Raw genomic sequence first — 22,913 nt, forward strand, 5'->3', positions numbered from 1 at the left:
CAGCAATTGTCTCCTATCTTCACAGTCCCCTGCCCCCACCTTACTCCATCTATTTTTTCACCCTTTTTCCTCTCTCTTTTTGTCTGCCTCCACCCATCATTCACCTGCTACTGTCTCCCAACTCCACCCCTGCTCCCCTCCCCGACCTGGCACTACTTGTCTGTCATCTTATACCCCTCCTCGGTCCACCAATTGCCTTGGCATTCTTTCTCACTACTCTCCTTCTCCTCGTTATACTGGCCATCTCACCTCTGCACTCTCAGTCCTGGACTGAAACATCGACAATTCCTTTCCTCCCACAGATGCTGCTCGACCTGCTGAGTTCTTCCAGCAGATTGTTTGTTGCTCCAGATTCCAGCATCTGCAGTCTCTTTTGTCTCCAAGGTTATATGGATGCTTGAAAAGGAGGCATTTCAGACTCAATGGGAAAGGGCAGATGACTGGAACTCGTTAAATAACTGAGAAACCTAAGAGAGGTGAAGGGAATACCTTTACCAAAGTTACCACCACTCCAAACTCACACGTTGTATTGTCTTGGACAAATATCACTATTCTTTTATTAGTTCTGGTTCAAAAATCTGGCAACTCCCTACATAATTGTGGTGGGGAGTTGCCAGACTCACGACAAAAACTGGAGCCATTCAAGGGCAACAAGTAAAAGGCAGCTTTGTCCATGATACATGTCTTTAAAAAAAACCAGGATGGGGCAAATGTCCACATGACATGCTGTAAAATGCTATGATTCATTTCCTGCTGTGTAAAAATCTGTGGAATTTGTCATAGGAATTTACATTGGGCTATTGATACAGCGAAAATTGAACAAATGAAAACACTTCAGCTAAATGGGTAGAACATAAGCGTAATTCCCTGTGCAGTGGAATTGGATAATCTGTACATCAAAAGCACAAAGTTTATATATCAGCCACCGTTTCAGTTCTGTTACCTCAGTGTTGTGTAATCTGACACAAGAGATTGACAGAGACTGCATCACATTTCCTCAGTGCGTTAGAGGAAAAAGAAACCTTTTCTCTTGAACATTGATGATGTCAGAGGAGACACGCATAAGAGTGAGTGCCTCTATTTGTTGGATCAGAGCCAAGTTCTGACAAGCTATTGGTTGTGTTTGTCAAATAAAGGCTGTGGCAAAACATGACAGGTGGCAGAGACTTTAATCTGAGGTTTGGTGCCATGTTTTGTGTGAGGTGGAGGAAGGAAATAGAAATAAAGAGCTTTGTATACCCAAAAGAATTTGATATTGCTTTCTTTATTCATTTATTAGTGGATGGGGGCATTGGAAAGGCATTTAGTGTCCATCCCCAACCCCCTATGGGAAGTTGTTGCTGAGCTACCATCCCGAGCTGTTTCAGCCTTTATGGTAAAGGAAATTCCATAGATCTTAGCTAGGGAGTTCAAGCAGTTTAGACGTGTGGTGATGAATGGTCGGCAATATACTTCCAAGTCGGGGTGGTGTGTGACTTGGAAAGGAACTTGTAGGTGGGGTGACCGTAAGATTACTGCTACAACCATCAAGGCAGTTGAGGTCTTGGGTTTGAAAGGTACGGTCAAGGAAGGCTTTTTGCTGCAGTAGAAAAACACTATGATGATGGAGGAACACAGCAGGCCAGGCAGATCCGTGGAGAAAAGCAGATGGTCAATGTTTCAGGTCAGGATCCTTCTTCAGGACTGAAGATAGGAAAGGGCGAAGCCCAACATATGGGAGAGAAAACCAGAGCAGTGAAAGGTGACAAAAGAGGGGAGGTGGGGTGGGCACAAGGTGGTGATAGGTAGATACAGGTAAGAGATAGTGATAGGCAGGTGCAGGGGAGGAGGGGAGAGCAGATCCACCGGGGGTTGGATCAGAGGTAAGGAGGGAAAAAGGGGGCAGATAGGCTAGGAAAGGGAAGAAAATAGGCAATGATTGGGGGTGGGTGTGGGGATTACTTAAAGTGGGAGAATTCAATGTTCACGCCATTAGGCTGCAAGATTCCAAGACGGAAAATGAGGTGCTGTTCCTCCAGTTTGCGCTTGGAATTCTCCTGGCAGTGGAGGAGGCCGAGGACTGTCACTATCAGTGATAGTGTGGGAGGGGGAGTTGAAGTAACTGGCAATGGGGAGATGTAGATCACAGTTATGGACAGAGCACAGGTGTTCTGTGAAATGGTCACCTAGTCTGTGTTTAGTCTCACCAATGTAGAGGAGGCCACACTTGGAGCACCGAATGCAGTAGATGATATGAAGAGAGGTGCAGGTGAATCTCTGTCTCACCTGAAAGGACTGTTTGGGTCCCTGGATGGAGGTGATGGAGGTGGTGTAGGGGCAGGTGTTTGCACCTATGACAGGGGCAGTGGAACATTCCCGGCGTGGGAGTGGGATGGGTGGGGGGAGGAGTGAACTAGAGAGTTACAGAGAGAGCGGTCCCTGCGAAAGGCAGAAATGGGTGGGGAGGGGAAGATATGCTTGGTAGTGTGGTCCCGTTGCAGATGGCAGAAGTGGCAGAGAATTATGTGTTGGTACGTAGGCTGGTAGGATGAAATGTGAGGACAAGGGGGACCATAGCCCTGTCAGGTCTGGGAGGACTGGGATGAGAGCAGAGGTGCAGGAAACGGCAGAGATGCGGGTGCGAGCTCTCTCAACCACAGTAGGGGGGAAGCCGCGGTTAGTAAAGAAGTTGGACATCTCGGATGTCCTGGAGTGGAAAGCCTCATCACGGGAGCAGATGCGGCACAGGGGGAGAAACTGAGAGAAATGGAATAGTGTCCTTACAAGAGACAGGGTGGGAGGAGCTGTAATCGAAGTAGTAGCTGTGGGTGTCAGTGGGTTTATGGAAGATGTCAGTGGATAAGGAATCTCCTGAGATGGAGACGGAAAGATCCAGGAAGGAGAGACAGGTGTCAGAGATAGTCCAAGTAAATTGGAGAGCAGGTTGAAAATTTGTGGTGAAATTTATGAAACTTTGTTTCTTGTTTTGCTGTAGTACATCCTTGTGGAGGCTCCTCACAGCAGGCATGCAGTGACAGTGCTGGGGAGAGTGTTCGGGGCGCTGGATGGGGTGTAAGTCAAACCTGAAGTGGACAGCTTTGTCGTGAATAGTGTGGGGCTTTTTTAGCGTTTGCCAGCTACACTCACCCAGGCTCAAAAACTTCTAAGAAAAATCCTGTTAGATTTGCCTCCGTTTAATTTTAAAATAATTCGGATTTTTTTACGCTACGGTTTTCCTCACCTTGATATGTGATAAATATTGCACAATCATGCATTATTTAAAAATAAAGTATGACTTGGTTGGAGACGGAAGAAAAAAATGTTTTACTGGAAACAGGAAGCAGTGGGCTGGAGGTTGTCAGAATGTGCGTCAATTTCGCAGTAAGTCTTTTTTTTCCGCTGGGTGGCGAAAGCAAGGAGTGTGAGCGAGCGAGCCTGGGGGGGACTGAGTCACTTCAGTCGGAGCCAGTCAGTGGCGAGGCTAGAGCTGTAGCTCCGTCCCCTCCAGTGCGCTCGCAGCCACAGCGGCAGCTCCTCGTCACTCGGTCCCCGGCAGGAGCAGCAGCGGTCGCGCCACCGTCTCGGCAGCGATTAGAGCAACCGGCAGAAGCCGCGGCTCCTAGGCGCCGCCGGCAGCTCCAGCCTCTCCCCCCCTCCTTCCCTCCCTCCCTCCCCTCCATTCCCGTTAAGGTTCAGGGATCACCAACTCTCAATACCCTACACCCTCCCCCAGTTACCCTTAAACCACGGCCACATCTACCCAACATGAGAACATAAAACCAGTATTTATATATCAAAAAAGGACTCTCAGTCTACCATTTTTAAATTATATTTTCAAAGACCTTGTCTTCTATTTCCCTTCAAATTAATGGTGGTCATCAAGCCCTGAAAATTCTCAAGAGGTAAGTTTTTTTCGCTTATGTTATAAGATTTCATAGAATTTCTGGTATGCAATCTGCCTGGCGGAGTTAGATAGTCCACTTGGATGGTATGTATGAGCACTACTTGTCAAATATGGTGTTACAGTGTTGCTTTAACGTGAAGTAGCTGTGGAATGAATGTATATTTATATCTTTAAATGTCTGCATATCTGTTTTTCAAAAAACATATTTATTTGTGTCTGGAACACAGTGAATGTAATTTTGTTCTTGTTCCAAAAAGTGCTTATTCAGTAGGTTCAGACTGTTCCTGCGAGTTGCTAGACAGAAAAATATGTTGCCTTAGTAACCTGGAGTAGTAGGATGTCTGAGTTTATGCTGAGTGGAAGTACTGCACAGTATAGCAGAGTCATATGCATGTACCCTCGCTACCAGCATTTCATTTCACACACGTTGGAGTGCATTTAATTTTACACACATGCACTGTCCTAATTACATTTTGTTGAGAAGACCAGTGACTTGAACTGAATACTTACTGCAATGCACATTCCAATTTTGTATTTCCAATTGAGGAACCCACATTACATACTTTAACTAGTGTATTTTGAGGGAATAGACTGAATAAATAATATTGTTGCTAATATCCTATATTCTAAGAGTGCACATTTCCTTGTAAATTGAAAACAAGCCCTCTTGCCTCTCAAGTAATTAGTAAACAATGGTGATCATCTGATCTCTAACTAGGTGCTCTGATCATTTTTCCTATAATATCTTCACAAACATGTTTCTGATTGTGTAAGTTTTGTGTTTTCTGCCTGTGTAATGCGGAGGTATTTGAAAGGTTGACTTCAAAGGAGGTTAATTAAGCCGCCTCAGTCAACAGTGATGGGAGATAATGATCAGTCTTGAAGAGACTTAAGTTCCACGCTGTGTCTGCTCTTAAGGCTGAATCAGTTCCACTGTGAAAATTAACAAATCACTGTGAATTTTTCTGTCTCTTGAGTTCACTTCTGCAGGTTGGCTGGTCTGTTCTTTTTTCCCCTTCAGAATTTCCTTTTTCCCAACACCCTAATCCACATCCATTTCATCACTTCAATCCAACATCCTTTACAGATTTTTTTTATTGAGGTAAATTTGTTCTTTATTGTTGGAGGAGGAGGTTGGATTGTGTTGTAGCATTTTCAGCTCCTGCACATCTTAAAATTTTCCTGTGCAAAATTTACAGTTTTTCCAATTTATCCTCTTGACTAATTCAATCACCAAAAAATAACTATGGCACTTTTCTTATTTGTGCCTTTCAGTTCCGATTTTTTTGTAAAGTGGCCCTGGGTGCCTCGCTGAGGGGATGAGGACTTGGAAATTAGGGGGGGAAGAGGAAGAAGAGGCGAAGCAGAGGCTTGAATGGAAATGGAGATTTTGAAGCAAAATTAAAGGGGTTAAGGAAAAGAGTTCCAGAATATTGGAACAAATGTCATGGACTTTGTCACTAATGAAATGGAAAGTATGGGACTGATGGAGAAAGTGCTGGATGTGGCCTGTGTTTACCCAAAAAAATTTGGAAAGCTTTGGAGTTCCCTTTGCCCTGTAATCTTAAAACTGGCACTGATACTTTCATTGTGAAAGTCACTTGTGGAAGAAGCTTGCTGCAAAATTAGAAACCTTTGCTTGAATTGAAAATTACAGTAACTTGAGGGTTCAAATTCCTGGGAAAAGAGTTTGTATTCTTAACCAAATTGACAAGTGCTAGTAACTGAGTTAGAGGCACACTGAAGGTGTAATGGAGATTGCCTCAGCTGGCCATGTTGAAGTCCATGAAGATTTGGGCCTCAACTGCAGTCTTCCTTTACGCCCTTTCCACCCATTTATCCTTCTTGGACTCTTTCCTGGATTGTTCCTTTATAAATCACCCCTACTTCAGTCAACAACCCTTCATTAACACCTAAGCCCTATACTCTGGAAATCCCTCTCAAAGTGTATCATTCTCTGTTGACCCTCTGTAAAATGACTTCTTCATCTGAGTGAGTGGTCAACTGTACCAGTATTTCTCATCTTGCTTATCCATATGTTTTTGTGTCTTTCCTTCTGCCCGTGTGAAGCATCTGGGACTTTATCTGTTTTCAGGCTGCTGGACTTTGTGTGGTTTCTGGTAGTGCTTGGTGTCAGTAGCATTTCAGCAGAGTGACGGATGCACGTTTATTGAGACTGACTTCAGATGCAATCTGTTCTAAATATAGCAAAAGAAGTGAGCTGGGAAAGTATTTGCCCTTAAATATAGGGCAGTGGGTAGAGCTCATGGTAGTTTGTAAGATGTGTTTGTGGCACCTTGTGAGAAACAGCTGTAATTACAGTTTGGCCTGAGTAAATAATTAATCAGCAGTAGAACATGATAGTTATTAATCCCAGGAGCACTGTTCAATCTGTTTCAGTAGAGATACTGTGCATTCCTCAACCACCCTCCCACTCCTTTTCTCTCCACCAACTCCTCCTCACTTCTTGAATGCCCCCTTCCTCTTACAATCTCCATTGCCCTTTTTTTTAAGAAACAAATTGCTTTTATATTTCCTTCTAAATTTGGCCTTTTTTTCTCATTTGGTGCATGCAGCTGGAACGAGGAGGGTAGAAAGGAACTGAAGTCTCGTGCTGGTTGGTTCGGAGCCAGCTGCCTTAACAAGAGAGTCATTTTGTTGTGCAGTAGGAACGAAAGTGTGCAGTTTTTGGCAGAGATCGAGGGGATGAAATCTGCTGACCATAACAATAGGAGGCACAACATAAAGTTTCCTTTTAATTGCCTTTCACGTTCTCTTCTGTTGCTAAGTGTGTTCATTTTTTTTGAAAGGCATTTGGGTCTGCATCAAGCTATTGGTTGCTTATTCCAGGATCTTGTCACATTTTCTTTTTCAGAACGTCATTGTATGACATGGTAGCTTAACAATGTGTAACTTGTTACCACTTTCATGTATTAGCTGCCTTTTTGAGATAAGGTGCAAAAGAAAATGGGAGCTTGTTAATACAAGTGGTATAGTGGTAATGTTATCCCACTAATATTCCAATGAATGTAATTCATGTTCATTTTATTTTAAATACAAGTTTAAAAAGCTGGGAAATTTAAAGCTATCTGATAGTTATGAAAACTCAAATGTTGTTCAGGTAAAGAAACCTATTGTCCTTGCCCACCTGGGCTGCATGCGATTGCAGACCTACTCTAACATCGACTCTTAGACAGCTTTTAGGGAATGGACATTAAATGACAAGATTGCTAGCAATGTAAGCAGCCCACATGTGAGTAAAGATTACTTGCCAGTGGAAGAGACCTGTTATGTGTAAAGTTTCTGAGTTACAAGAAAGTTCCGTATTAAGCAAGCACTTCTGGCTTTGTGAAGCTCTGTTTTTAATTGGCGTTAGAAATAGCATTAAGAAACATTCGGAAGGATCATTTCCCTCTGATCAACAAGAATTCATCTGAGAGAGCTTGATTAGTATGAAAGATGTGAATTCAAAGTATCTGCAGATGTACAATCTTGTCCATATAGCTTTACAATTATTTTTATTTCCATCTTCATTGATGCAGTGAACTCAGTGCCAGCAACACGATCCAAAGTATTTCTGCATCACACTAAATTCTTAGGAGATAGAATCCAAGTCCTTCCTGCTCTGTATGGCTCAGCATGTCACGGAAGTATTCAGAGAATTCTAAGTTTTTCAATTGTGATGTAGCACATGCATTGTGCATCATTTGCAGTTTTATTAAAACCACAGTAAATTTCCCAACCACTTCAGGTTTATGGTTCTGTAATTGTGTTTACAGTAATAGAACATATTGCCCTTGGCATGGTATGTTTGCAGGCTACTGTGCTTTTCCCATTGTGTTCTTTTTAATGAAAAATGTATGCTAGGTACCATAAAGGCAGGTGATTTATGAAGCTATTTGAAGGTGGTAAACTATAAAATTAATCATCTGACATACAGATTTTTGTTTTTCTCTCTCTAGAAGTATATTTTTCTACTACTTGGGGATCTTTTTCCAGACTGGCATTTATTTTTGTGTCACACAGTGCAGGTGCATGATATAAAAATCAGCTTTCCTTTTGACCAAGTATTTCAATTCTGAGACCTGACAGCAAATGTATCGCTGTCTGGCAGTGAGCTTCCATGTGCAGGGAGAAACAGGTTTATCTACTTGTACAGCCACACCTTCACAAAGCTTCTGCAGCTGATAGGAACTCGGGTTTCAGAAAGAGTGGAGCTGAGGGTTCTGGACACCATGCTCAAATAAATACTTCTACAGTTCCAATTCCCTATTAGACACTTGGGACACTAAAATGTCTTTTGTTATTAAGTAATTTCATTCTCTGCCTTGATCTAGCATGACTTAATTGACTGACTGACTGTTGTAACCCTTTCATTATAGTCCTGCCTTGTGCGATTAACAGACCAGGTATAACTCTAGTGTTATTCAGTTTGCACATCTCCTATCATGCCATAAATGTAATGGTTTGGTTTCACATTTACAGGTACATCCAATAACTGGGAAAGCTCCTCATTAACTACCACACTCTTCTAATCTTAAAAGTGCAGTTGTTGGCAGTTTCTACCCTCTGCTTGCATGCAGTTCATTTTAAATGTATTCTTCTGATTAACAGCAACTTTGTGTTTATACTGTGTTTTCAGCGTAGTTTATCCCAAGCTGTTTCCCAGTGTAGTTTATCCCAAGAGGAACAAATTAAAGTGACAAAAATATTAAGACAGATGATCAAATGCTGGTTAAAGAGGAAGGATTTAATCAGTATCATTGGGGTTGGGACAGAAACTCCAAATCTTAGGAGCCAGACAGGTGATAGGTTAAGGTGAGGATTAAGAAATGAAGGATGTATAGGATGTATATTCTGGATCATTTTCTTAATTGCTGTACAGAATTATAATCCGGTTGACTTTATTGCCCTACGTTCAATGAGATTTCCTTTTTATGGTTGCTTTGGTTTTCCATTCTTCCTTCCTCTACTAGCAATTCCAAACTCTCACCTCTAGAAAATATGAGCATTAGCTGAAGACAGATTAAAAGTTTCCATCAGTCTATGCACAATGAAGTACGAAGGGGAGAAGGAAGAGACAGTGTAAAGTTGTGCATTTATAGATAACGTATTTATAAGGATGTGAGGTTCTCCATTTGAGGGGAGCAGGTTTACCTTGGGATGGAACAGAAGCTTAAGTAAGCAGAAACTGATAGACTATTGGATTTAACCCTGTAGTCTATTGCCTCCTGATTGATGATTGTGTGCTACGAGGGGGAATCTGTCAAGGCAAATTGTAGCAAGTAAGGAAAGAGGGAAGTATGATAAAATGAGGGGAATGGAGAAACACCTGCATAAACTCAGCTTGATTTATGCATATATGTACAAGTTTACAATCTTAAATTGTGCTGAAGCTCATTTGAGGCATTGCACACAAAGAAAAGTAGCTTTACACCGGGCATGCTTTTGAATTCCAGTCAGGAAATTAATGCAAATTACAATCAAAGCCAAACACGAGGAGTTTCTTTAAGGTGAAAGGTGTCTCCTCGGCATTGGATAGAATCAGGTGGGAAAGAAGAAATGTACGTTGACAAATGTGAAAGATGGACCCCTGCTTTATCTTAACTGTAATAATACTGTTTAAAGGCCTTGTGTTTATAGGATGGGGTGGTAGGATATGAGGAGAGAAGGCAAAAGAGCTATTCTTAATGCTGTCACTAGGATAGACCGCCCTGAGGTGCAGGAGTGTTTGTTGCAAGGCATGGTTAGATCTGAAGAGTTGGGAGGGGTTTCTTTAAGGGTTGCTCTTCGCTATTCCCCATACACACTGCAAAGGATTTTTATAATAGAGACAGGCTTTTCACTTAATTACTTCTAATGTAGTTGGCATTTATGTTGGAAAACATATGGTAAGGACTGTAATTCAAGCCTGCAATGTATCTTAGAACACGGATAACTTCAAGCAGTGTATCACTGTCATTCAGAACCCTAAGGTTTATTACTGTTCTGGAACAATATGTGCAAGCAGTAGATTTCCTTGACCCTTTTCCATTACTTTGGGTTTGAGTTAATCAATTTTCTTTCCTCTAAGCTTCATAATCCAGTAATTTGAGAGGAAAGGTTTCTGTTGCAGCCAGATGTTCTGTTGGAAGAATCTTTCACATATGTGATGCCCATGAGTTGACTACTTTCGAGAGTGAATTCTTTCAGGTTCTTTTATACCTGTCCATTTTCATGATAAGCATATATAGTAAAGGCTGAGGGGTCTCATAGAAAAATGCACACTTCTAGAGTTATAGGGAGAAAGCAGGAACAGAGACACTAGATTCTGCGGATGCTGGAACACTCAGGAACAGAGGACTGAATTTTGGATGAGTAGCATGATCGTATTCAGTGGTAGAGCTGGCTCAAAGGGCCAATGGCGTACTCCTACTCCTGTTTTCCATGTTTTGATTCCTTGTATGCTTTCTGCCTCATTCGGGGGTGCTGTCAGTTTTCCACCACCACCCCTGACTGAGAACCTATTCCACACACAATTGTACCTTGCTTTTCACCAGAACTGGTGAGACTTAAAGTTGAAGTGGCTTCCTGCACTAAAATAGTGGGAAGATGATCTCATTGGTGTAGCTGCTCAGAAATGGCCTTTAAGTCACCTTCCCTCTTGATGAATTAATTTTTAAGGCCCACCCCAGAGATTTAAGTACATAATTGAGGTTTTGGCAGAGGAGGTGTCTGAAGCAACTTTAAACCAAGACATTGTTTGACTGTTGCTGGCAAATGTGCAAGAAGATTTCCACGAATTTTTGGTTTAACCAACACCACCATAAAAATTTGATTTGTAGGACATTTATCTCATTGGCTGTATGTGGGATCTCACTGTGCCATTTAGTGTTTGTTTACATAGTTGTGGATGGCTTCAGCAAGCTAATTATTGACTATGCTATGAGATGTCTTGAGGGTGTGATGCAGTTCATAATAAAAGTCAGTGCTCTTTCCTTGTTAAAGCAAGAGTAGATCCAAATTGGTCATGGCCTTTTAAAGTTTCACTGCTTTGTACTCTTCTCCCTTGCTGTGCCACCTCCCCCTTCATACAAAGGAAATATCAAACCCATCTGGGTGCAATACTTGTAATGCACTGTTCCAGGCTGAGTGGGAGTCATAGAGCCAGCAGAAAATTCCTGTGGGTTCTATCTGTTCCACTGTTTATTTTTACTAAAACAGACAGTTTAAATGGAGCCAAGGAACAGAATGTTCTTTGGCAGTCGAGTCAGGGTAGAAAGCAATTTTTTTGTCCTGTATTTGCTAGGTTACAGATGTTGCAGTTTATTCCACCAGAGGGCAGTGTCTGTGGAACAATTTATTATGCCTATCTTGTAACTTAAGGGTGCTGAATTTAATCTAACTGTTAAGGTTGGGAAGCCCTTATTTTAGAAAAGATTTTTGATTTGGGGATTGCATATGGAAAATTTGTGTACAGATCTGGCAGTCAGTTGTTATTTTCCACAGTGAGGTACCTATATGCCACAAGCCATAGAATCTGAAGCAAGAGGCTCCATCTGTTTTGGATTAAGGCCAGGAAGGAAAAGACTGACTGCCAACATTACCAGAGGGAATTGCCCTATCCCAGTTGTAACTTAGTGTCAAATAAAACATAAAAATGTTAGCATTTCTTTTAGAGGGAAAAATGATACTCTGGAAAAAATTCCTATTGATAGTCTACATTTTACATTGATTCTCTGTCTTGGCTCCTGACTCCTAAGATATGCTCTGTATAGAACAAGAGCAATGAGTTAAATGCTTTTAGGTTATTAGAAGGCTAGTGTCTTGCACAAAGACTGACTTTAATCCCATAGCGAAGCCTAGTAGTACAGTTAGCACTGTACCACCTTCCACCAATCTTCAGTGATGAAAGGAATAATCAGTGGTGTCATCAACAACTACTCACCCAAAATCTGTTTGCTGACATTCATTTTGGTTTCCACTAAAACTATTTGCACCATTTTTCCATCATTGATTCTAACATAGAGTTGAAGAACAGAGAACAGGCAAGAGTGAGTAACCTCAGCACAAAGTCTGTGTTTAAGCAAGTATAGCACCAAGGGGCTTAAGTTGAATCAAGGTAAAACAAAACTACGCTGGTGGTCACGTTCAAAAGGTTTGACTCACAAGGCAGCAGTTACAATCAAAACCCATCATGACAGCTAGTACAGCTAATGTTCTTTTAGGACAGCATCCTTGTTCCAATCAGTTGTTCATTAATTTTCCCTGCATCATAAAGGTAAGAATGCTGTTGTTCATTTTTATGATGTTATACTAAATTTGTAAGTTCCCTGACGGTGAACATTTTCATGTCACTTTGACCTATTTAAATTTTAGATTTGGGCTGACAAATGGCAGGCTGAGTTTCCATCAAATTAGCCAAGCAGTGATCGTCTTCAAGAAAAGTCCCAGCTATCTCCACTTGATCTTCCACAGCATAGTCCTGCACTGACACTCCTGTGCAATAAGTGTTGCATTTTTGAAGGAGCTATCTTGCAAATGAAAGATTGAAATGAGACCCAATTAGCTATTTCAAAGGGACACAGCTTTAGAAGGTTGGGGTGCTTCCCCTAGTGAAGGCCAATGTTTATCCATCAACACTTTTTTTTACTTTAAAATAAAAAATGGAATGCTATTTTGTCACTATCTCACTGCATTCTGTGTACAGATTGCCTGCCATGTTTTCCAACATTAAAATCATAACTACAATAAATGTTCTTCCTTAGCTAAAAGCCCTATGAGAAGTCGTGTAGTCATAAAAGTTGCTGTATATATGCAAGCTTTTCCTTTGTTTTTCCACGGAATTACCACATTCATAATTGTGTTACATGAGAGTAATAAAGTTGTTCTGAAGCAGCATATAAAATATTAGCTTGATGTCAGCTCAACATCTTGCTGCCTATTGCTTTCTGAGATTGTTACTAGGTTAATTAATCCTTGATGTCGTACATTAACTCATTCCAAATCCATTTGTATCAGTTCTGAGAAATTAAAGAGAGAACAATGTCCTGTAAATCCTGCAAATATTTAATAATGGAATAATTCCAAAGAAGGGAATCAACAACATCTGAATGGCCTATTATCTTGTATATTTGCCATATGCATTCAAATTTTTTTATCCTGACTCATCTGAACTTAAGTGGCCATACATGTAAATGCAGACAGTAGTTTGGGTCGATGTTTGCTGGTCAGTTTTTAAGTCTATTCCACCAACAAAACCCTTCTTTAATCTCTTTCATTACACTTATGCTGCCACAAAATAAACTCCATTGGTTAGTGTGAGTTCTCAGACTATCTCCACCTGAAAGTTGTGGGTGGAGGAAGCTAGCAGGAAGACAGTTCTTCCTAAACTAAAGTGAGTTCTGTCTTTTTACTGGAGGCTATTTTGAGCTCTTTAGTAAGTTATTATCACTTAGGGTAGTCACAGGAACAATATAAAGGCATTACAAGAAAGGACTCTTCTCAAAATAGCAAATTATCTGCTGGAGAAACTCAGTGGGTCAAGCAGCATCTGTGGGAGGAAAGGAAAATCGACGGTTTGGGTCGAAACGCTGCGTCAGGATTGCGTCAGGTTGGGGATTAGTTATTGAGGGGAGCGATAATGCAAAACCAAAGCTGCTCAGTCTTTGATCATACACCCACATCTGGTGCACAGTCCTTGGATCCCATGTGGCAGAGAATAATCTTTCAGTTGGAAGAAGATTTTACAGTGCCAGTTTTGCCCTTGAATAGCTTTATTAAGTATGGATGCCCCAAAAATTGCAGAAGGATTTCATTTACTTATTCATCCACATCTTTATGGTTTAATATTCTGATGCAGTGGTTGCATTAAGGCATTAACAATAAGGCAGATCACCTTGTTGAATCTAGTCCTGTCTTTATTACTCTGGAAGCTGGCCAGGTGTTTGAGTACAATTAACTCCCAAGTACTATTGTAAAACACCAAAGCAGCACTGTTCGTAGAATGCTAATCACGTGCTGAGCTCTGTAATGACTGATCAGTGACAGAGTGAATTTTCCCGGTTGTCCCAGCCCTTGTGTTGCCAGGCAACAGCAAAGGCTGCCAGTAGCTGCATGATAACACGTACTGGAACAGTTCTGGGTATTTTGTCTGGGATTTGTAAGTGGGACGTCTATAGCCAGTCAAGCACAAAATGATTCCAGTGATTAACCATTCTCACTGCCAATGACAAATGAGCTATAACAGTGAAGGAAAGGAATTGTATTTAAAAAAAAGTGCCTTTCACAACTAATACTTCACTAAATATTTTACAGTTAATAAGGTCCTTTTGAAATATGGTCACTGTTACAATGTTGGCAACATAAGCAGCTAATTGTGCACTGAGTGTTCTCATAAACAGAAATGTGATTTTTTAAAAAGAACTGGATAAAGTTCAGTAGTATTGGTTTGGGGGTTAAATATAGTTCAAGATACTTGCTTAATGCTAAGTATCCACATAGGCAAATGGGGCTCAGTTTAATCTTCTTCCATTTTTCCTCAGGTTGTAGAAGGAGGTTATTTTGGCCTTTCAAGTTGACACTGGCTCACAGAGCACTCGCATTTCCCAATAATACTCCCTGTAACTTATTCTCTCCACATTTGCATCAGCTCCTCCCTAGGTTCTACCACTCACCAACATGTTATGGACAATTTACAGTCCCTAATTAACCTACCAACATTTAAGAGGCATTTAGGCAGGCTCATGAACAGGCAGGGAATGGAGGGATATAGACCATGTGCAGGCAGATGAGATTAGTTTGGATTGGCATTGTGGTTGGCACAGTCATCATGGGCCAAAGGCCCTGTTCTTGTGCTGTACTGTTCTATGTTCTGTGAACCAACCCACATATCTGTAGGAGGAAACTGAAACACCTGCAGCGGGAAGAGGGGTGGGGAGAGCAACCTGGGTTGCTGGACCCGGTAGGTAGCAGCTCTACTTGCTAAGCTACAATCTCTTGTCCAATTTAAGAGTGCTACCAGTTAGCCAAAATATATTATGTTACAGTAAACACGTTGAAAGAGGTGTGAAATAGTTTGCACTATTTGCACTGGAACTGGCAAAATATTCACTTGTGTTTTTTTGCCAAACCAGATGAATTCTGTGCTGAACATTTATATTGTACAATTTCCAGTGTCGGTGATTGTAATAAGCATAGCAAATGGTGTCTTGGTTTTTGAGCCGTATTGTATCAATGTACTAATTGTGTCATAGGGCAGACCAATTTCGGGCCAGTCTACGCCATCTGAGTAGACCAACAGGCATCGCCACTGTGTAAGTGTTTCTATCTACTCGTGTGACTCCGAAGTTGATTTCCACAAGTGTTCATGTTCCATAGTTTTATCAGGCAAGCTTCCAAGGTGCTGCTTAAGCCACAGATTTAAAGCATCCCCAGGATCACCTCTTAGGGCTTTGAATTGCTGCTTGCTCTGTAAGGAGGGGAAATGTCATTTGCCTTTGCCACGGCATAAGTACTTATTACTCATTGGTGTGGATGACATTGAGATTAGTGTGTGCAAAGCATATGATACATTGGTGGATCATTGTCTCTTGACATTCGCACTCAATGAGCCATTTCAGAAGTCTATTAAAAATCTTAAGATCATTGACTTTCAGAGGAATATCATGTGTTTCATGAATATTGTGACATTCATATGAATGCACAACTTTTATCACACTTCCCTCTGAACATTCATTGAGCCCTTTCTGTCGTGATCATCACATCATTAGTAGGCTCGTGTTTAATTTTGCTTTAGTAAATTTTGTCACATACACAGGGCATGAATCATAGTAAGATCTTGCAGTAATAGATTAGATGTGCTTTCATTGACAGGCATTTCCACCCACATGCTTGCTGCAAAGGTTGCAGAATCACTCTGGTAAAGGGAATACAAGTCATCTGGTTACATTATTGCAAGTGTACTCTACTGAGTCATGTGTAGTAAATTCTTAGCCCCGCAGTGACTCCACTGAGTAAGCTGTGTTTATGTGTACTGATTCTCAGATTACCCTCTGCACATCCAGGTTCCTGTAGAGTCCAATATACATTTCCATGATATGACTTGCTGCACTGCTAAACTTATGGTCAAATCCAAGACTTTCCCATCTAATGGTATTGAGAAAGTTTTCAGCATATAGGCTACAGTGGTATAAGGAAGCATCCCTTTCTCTCAGTTATTTAGTTACAGGCCTGTAACCTAGCTGAAATCAATAAATCTGATCAAATGTGTGCTGGTATCAAGAAGGAAAGTTGATTGTGGAAAGGCTGTAACCATTGTCCATTAAGAGATAGGGAAGCTGCACACCCAGATCGTTTGGCCTGTAGATTTCACAGGTCTACATTATGTGATTAACTGTTAATATGCTTTGGGTAATGAAAGGCATGCAGGCACAATCTCGCTGCCTTACACCTGCTACCTCTCTTTCTGCAACAAATCAACAAAACAACCTGAAGCGAAGGCCATACCTGATTTATCTGAAATGACCAGTTTACCAATCTTCTTTATGGCTTCAGTTCCTTTATCTGCTTGGTTCCCTTCTTGGAAGCTGACTCACGTTAGTATCAACTGTTCTTGTTTGATACCTGTGCATTAAATCCTCGCTGTTCAGTTACAGGGAACAATCACAGCCATATCAACCATGATTCCACTGAGCACCATAAACTGACCAAGACCTTGGGCTGTTTTTTCTTCTTATCCAAACTCTTAGACAGTAAGACAGTTGTACATGCCCTCAACTTCTGGCCATCAATCCCTCCCCTCCTCTCCCGATGAGAACTAATTCAGCACACATCAAAAAATGACCCTGGGATCTTTTAGTCTGAATGACTTAGTGCCGCCTTGTGATTTCTTTCCCTGTCAGGCATGTAGCAGGATAATAGAGATTGCAGATTGAGTAGATGTTTTGCTTCAGTTCTCAAACAGCAGCCTGTTTAATTTTTCTTTTTATTATTAATTGGTCCATTTGCATTCTTGATCATTACTGAGAGCCAATGGTGTAATTAATATAGATTCTGACAAAAGAAATATTGAGCACCATTTCATTTGGCTGGGAATTGAAATGAGATTTTACTCTTATTTTAGTAACATCTCTAATGGTGTTTTGGAAGGTATTGGTTGTAGCTCAGTGGTGAACACTTGGCCTCTGCTTAATAAGGCTTTGGTTCAAGACTCAGTCCAGTAACTAGGATGCACAACCATGACTGCCTCTTTGATGTAGTACTAAATTCTGCACTGCTGGGCAGTATTTTTTTGTATGAAATAAAATGAAGCTCCATAACACCTTCCAAGGATGGAAAATATCCCAAGGTATTATTTGAACCATTAGCCTGGCTGATATTTATCTGTCAAATGCACCATGTTATCTGGTTGTTCCTTTGTAGGACATTGCTGTGTGTGAATCAGATGCTGCATTCTATTTTACTGCAAAAACTTCAGAAGTAACACTTTAAGTGGAAGACACATTGTCACATTCTGAGATCATTTAAAAAAAAACTAAAAATATAAATTCTCTGCCTTACTGCCTGATATGAAAACAAAGATCACAGATATGGTCCATGACTGATCTCAGCCATGGATAGAACACTTGAGCTGAGTTCACCATCCTTTTGGCTGATGAGAGCTTTAAAACAAATCTGCGAACATTTCCCATCCTTATTGAGGAGGCAACAGCTAAATCCAACATCCTCAATCAACGTCCCCCATTATTTGTAATTTGTTGCTACTCTAATTTGGGCTTCCCTATCTGACTATATTGAACATAGAACCTTGTGCCAGTACCACAGCTCCTTACACAGTGCATTCTTTCACTCAGGAAAACAGGGAAATTAGTGAATGCAAAGAAAATGGTTTAAAATGTAATTTTTATTTTGTTAGGATTAGGGAATTTGAATGATATTGAAATCTGCTGGCATGTCAGCAATAGGAATTTTCTTTCAGCAAATAGAAACAGTTTCTTACCAGAAAAATTAGGCATTTTAAAATTCATCATGGATATAATATTACTGCTAGCTTTTTGTTTCCTTCAGCCTTCAAGATAATGGGCCTGTATGAAGCCTGCTCCTTTCATTCCATACCCAATCTCTCCTATGTAGAATACTGTACCTTGGCTACTTCATGGCTATGCAGTGTTTTTTTTATTCATTTGTGGATATGAACACCGTTGGTGAAGCTGCAATTAGTGCCCATGCCTTGCTATCCTGTCAGCCAGCCATCTTTCAAAGTAGCAATTTGATATCATTAAGTGGGTTGCTGTGGGCGAGTTTGCGCAGGATTGAAGTCGCGTGTGTACAGGACTAGGTAAAACTGGCACGTTTTCTTTCCTAAATGCAATTAGTGAATCAACTGGGGTTGTAAACAGTGCAATAGCATTGATATCCACTTTTTGGCTGATACCAGCTTTTCATCTCCTGGTATTTTATAAAATGCACTTTATCAAACTGCCTTTGTGGAATTTAAACAGGCATTCTCTTGGTTATTAGTTCTGACCACTAGCTTACTTATTTAATAACATTAGCAATGACCTACTATCCCCTCTGTTGAATGAAGAGGGTTATTCAACAGTGAAAGCAGAATGAGAACTTGCCTCCCATGTTTTGCTTAATTCACTTCCCCACCCTCTTTGGTTTCCCATTTAAAGGCACAAATTGCTAAATGTCAAAGTGTCCCTCAAAGGCCTGTTCTTAAATATAGAATACATCATTGAATTCAGATCTTAAGTCTTATGGTGCAAGTGATCACTACACAGTGTCTTTGAGAAGGTTATTCTTAAATACAAATTTTGCCAAAGCATTAAAATAAAATTGTAAAAAGAACTTGAATGTCATTTTTCTTTTCTTGATTTTGTTTTTAAGCAGAAGTGTGACCAAACCACATTTTGCCATGAGTGGACTTCTGAAACGAAAGTTTGAAGAAGTGGAGGGTGATCCTTGTTACTCTTCATCTTCTCCTTCGTCAACCTCCAACTCGTCCTCTTCTTCATCCTCCGCAGCATCTTGTTCTTCGTCCTCGAGCTGGGACTCTGATGATGACAACTGTTGTGGTGAAACATGGGCAACTAGACGTACTGCAGCTTTCCCCTCAACACCTTTTACCCGTAAGTAAATTCCTATTCAATATTAGGGAGCTCATTGCAAAATATTTGTATCCTGGACTGTACTGTATGTCCTCTGTATCATGTCTTCAACTATTCATGGGATCTTTTAAACTCTTGAGTTGTTTACCTCATTAACAATTCTCCTCCTCCAGATCAGCATTATCATAAAATCAAATTATCTCCTACCCACTTCAACCTTAACGAGTTGTGGCATTAAATAATAAAAATGCTTAGCGTACGAAATGATTGTGAAGACATTAGTTTACGTGATACTCGTGGCACAGAAATCGGCCACCAGTAGAACAAGACCACATGATCCTTTCCCCACCTGTCTTCCGCCCCATCACGTTCTTTTTCTCTTTATCTAGCTTCCCTAGTGTTCTCCTTGGAACAGAGAAGATTGGAAGGTTGATTTAATGTGTGTTAAAATTCATGAATTGCCTAAAATATATAAAGAGAGACCATTCCCGTTGCTGGAAAGGCTGAGAACTAGAGGATATCTCGCCAAATAATTCACAGTTAGATACTACGATTCCCATTTTGGTGATGTTCTTCACTGCTCCATGAGCAGTGAGACCAGGGCAGGTATGCTGATACAACTTTTCAAGCAGTTAAAGCCCATGATTTCTGATGAATATTGTCTGTATTACTCTCGCTTTAAATGGTAGAAATTTGTTCTGTGCATCAGTTCTGTTTCCTTCCCTCTATGAAGGTGTCTGCTAGTATATCCAAGGTTAGAAATTCATTATGGCAATTACTCCCAGTAAGTAAATAAACAATTTGGCCATGGATTAGTAGAAAAATCTGCACTGTTAACTGGTTTAAGCAGGAGAAACATGAGGGTGCACTCAATGTGAGGTTGCTAAAGATAGGATTGAAGCATTTGGCCTTGCACTTGAAAACCTAGCCAATCAGGATGAAGAGGGAGCAACAGTATACAAGTCCTCCCCAGTTTACGAACACCAGACTTGCATACAGCCTCATACGATCAAGCATTCGGGAGACTGGCGGGATGGATTTGCTGGCTACTAGGAGGCAGCAGGCGTCTTCTGCCGTGTGGGAACTGTGGTCACGGCTGCATTCTGCAATCTGTTCGGGTTACGAACAGTTCAAGGGAACAGAACTCTGCTGTAACCTGGGGAGGATCTGTATGTGCCGTGTGTAGTGTGGGCTGTGAGCCCTCTGTATGCTGTATTGTGTAGAATCAGAGTGTAAGAATCAATGGTTAATCTAGCAGTGTACAAACGTCACGGACCATGTTGTGTTAGTGCCACAGAAAAGTAGTTGTGCCAATGGCATTTTTAATGATGGGCCTTTAACCTAATAATCTGCTTAAAATAGCACTGATGTGTGCAATTCGTTTTCAATAGACAATATGGCGTGAGAGTTCCTTAAAACAAAACTGTCAGGAAATGTAACTGCAGTTTGGCTTTTTCTCAGCATTAAGTCATGTGCTGAGGCTCCTCATGTCTAGGGTAATTGTTTCCTTTTCTTTCCCATTGGTGTTTTTTTTAAATAAAGGAAAATGTTGAAACCACGAAGTTTTTCTGTTGTGTTGATTCTTGTTTTTCATTTTTGTTTCTTGCCATTGGTTTATTATAGGAAATGACTATTCTTTATCTTATCCTGGTGAACTACCATCATTTGTAGAGCATCAACAAGCACCGATTATGAAAGCACATGTATGGGCACATTCTCACAGCAGACAATGACAGTGAGCAGGTTTTGAAATAAAGCACAGCCATAATACATATATATATATATTCAATAACTGCCCCCCACCCACCTCGCCCAACTCCCACATCCTGACACTCAAGCTCATTGTCAAGCTTAACAGTTAAGGAGACAGGAAAGACTTGCACTTCCGTGGGGGAAATTGTTTTTCAGTTTTGCCTCAGATAGCATTCTCACCGAGTGTCAGTAGGACACCACTTCAAGTACCCCTCCATAGAAGAGGCTAATACTTCAGGGCAGCACTGTGGGTGTGCATTGCTATCAGAAATGCCAGCTTACGCAAGTCAACAGACCAATTTCCCCTCGTGGGTTGACATAAGATGCTGCAGATGCTCTCGGCATTTCCTCCCCAGATTTCTGCCTAACAGTTATCTCTCGACCAGCATAATAAACAGATCATCTAGTCGATTATTATGCAATGATCTTACTAATGCAGAGATTGACCAGTTTGTTTCCTTACATTGCACCAGGGGTCACGATTCAAATGCACTTTGATCTTATTTCTTCTCGTACACTAAGTAAAGTTAGTGAGAGTATTTTTATATTGTGATCTATTGGATGATAAAACCCTTATTAATTTTGCATCTTCCTTTTTCCCTTTATTTTTCCAGCAGTCCCCATCCTGAAGAGAGCTAAACGCACAAGAAAGAACCATGTCCAATTTGATCGTGTCGTTGTGTTCTATTTTGCACGGTGTCAGGGGTTCACCAGCGTTCCGAGCCAGGGTGGCTGCACCTTGGGCATGGCCAGCAAGCACAGCTCATGCCAGCAGTACACACTGGCAGAGTTTGCCAAAGAACAGGAGCAAGTTCGCTCTGAGAAAATCAAGGAACTCTTGAAAGAACAGAAGCTGAATTCACTAAGGCTACAGGTACAAAAAAATTGGGATTTTGTAAGTGGGTTAGTAAGGTAGAGGTTTGGATTAATAATCCAGAAGTTAGGTACTTGCAAATCCCAACAACACGCATCACTTTGAGAATTTGAATTTCACTTGATACATCTCCCTCCATCTCTTGTATGTAGAAATTCTGATATCAGTACAAATTACTTCAGAGCTGACGCTTGTCACAAAAGTGCTAGATGGAAATAGTGTATGGAGCTTTGGAATTTGTCTCTAGCCACATGTCTCCAAGTACAGGCGACCCCCCCCCCCCACCCCCCCAATGTTATGGGGAGGGGTGTGGGCTTTGGTGGTTGCATTCCTAGAAAACAGTCCATGTCATGATTTTTCTGTAACATAATCGCCTGCACATGCATCAAGACACACAAGTTGAAGAAAAATAAAACTTGTGTTGTTGATATGTTTATTTTTTTCACACACATTCCTTAAGACCAAATTTTTTTCTGTATTTCAAATTTTTGGGTTGTGAATTCTGTAAGGGCGAATTTCCTTAATGACTGTAACGCAGGTGTCACCTGTACTCTCTTGCACTGTGAGTTTTGATACTCAGTCGTAACGTACCACTATAGGAAAATTGTTAATTCACTGTTTAAATGTTATAAAATAACAGAACTTTCCTTCCCTGCACATGACAGTTGACTAAGAATGGGACTGCTGACTCTGAAGAGGCTGACCGGCTCACTGTTGATGACATTTCGGATGATGATATCGATGTCGGCGAGGTGGAGCTAGACAGCAGTTTCTTTCCACAGCCATACCCAGCCAAGAAACGGCACACAATGCTAAAAGCAGCTGGAGTTAAGAAGATTGACCGCGAGGAAAAGCGAGAGCTGAATGCAATCAGGATGTCGCGTGAGGACTGTGGTTGTGACTGCAAGGGTTTCTGTGAGCCAGAGACTTGTAGCTGTAGCCTGGCTGGAATTAAATGCCAAGTAAGTTAGTGGCAGATTGTAATTCCTTACCTTGTACTCAAGAGCCCTGTATGTTTACTTGTGTTGCATTACTGTTTGGTTTCCTCCAATAGAATTGCCAGTTATCAACTGCTGTTTTAAGGCTTTGCTCCCATGTTCCATCCATTTTTAAATCAAAGCCGAACACTATTGCGTTTGGTTGTGATGGCAACCAAATCACTTGTCCTGACTCAGTGTCTGTCTCTTGACCTGTCACAATGCTCTTGCGGTACTTCAATCTCCTTGACTGTTATCAACCATCTCTAAAAAGAAGCTCAACTGTGAAGTTCAACCTCAATCTAACGGGGGGCATCACCATTGTGCACCTAGAA

General features: G+C 41.0%; 1 protein-coding gene across 3 annotated transcripts in view; it reads left to right on the plus strand.

The window, feature by feature from the left end:
• Positions 1–3,399: 3,399 nt before the first annotated feature.
• Positions 3,400–22,913, plus strand: part of csrnp1b (cysteine-serine-rich nuclear protein 1b) — a 29,134-nt gene continuing 9,620 nt past the window's right edge. The window contains exons 1-4 of one of the 3 annotated variants that reach the window (XM_052023398.1): positions 3,400–3,881; positions 18,758–18,996; positions 21,345–21,601; positions 22,267–22,563. In XM_052023398.1, coding sequence (XP_051879358.1) covers positions 18,783–18,996; positions 21,345–21,601; positions 22,267–22,563 — 768 coding nt within the window. In that variant the 5' untranslated portion in view covers positions 3,400–3,881; positions 18,758–18,782. Of the gene's footprint in view, positions 3,882–18,754; positions 18,997–21,341; positions 21,602–22,266; positions 22,564–22,913 lie in introns of all 3 variants that reach the window. The other 2 variants (XM_052023397.1, XM_052023396.1) reach the window with 2 other exon arrangements.

The sequence above is a fragment of the Pristis pectinata genome, chromosome 9 (assembly GCF_009764475.1).
Source record: "Pristis pectinata isolate sPriPec2 chromosome 9, sPriPec2.1.pri, whole genome shotgun sequence".
Taxonomy (NCBI): domain Eukaryota; kingdom Metazoa; phylum Chordata; class Chondrichthyes; order Rhinopristiformes; family Pristidae; genus Pristis; species Pristis pectinata.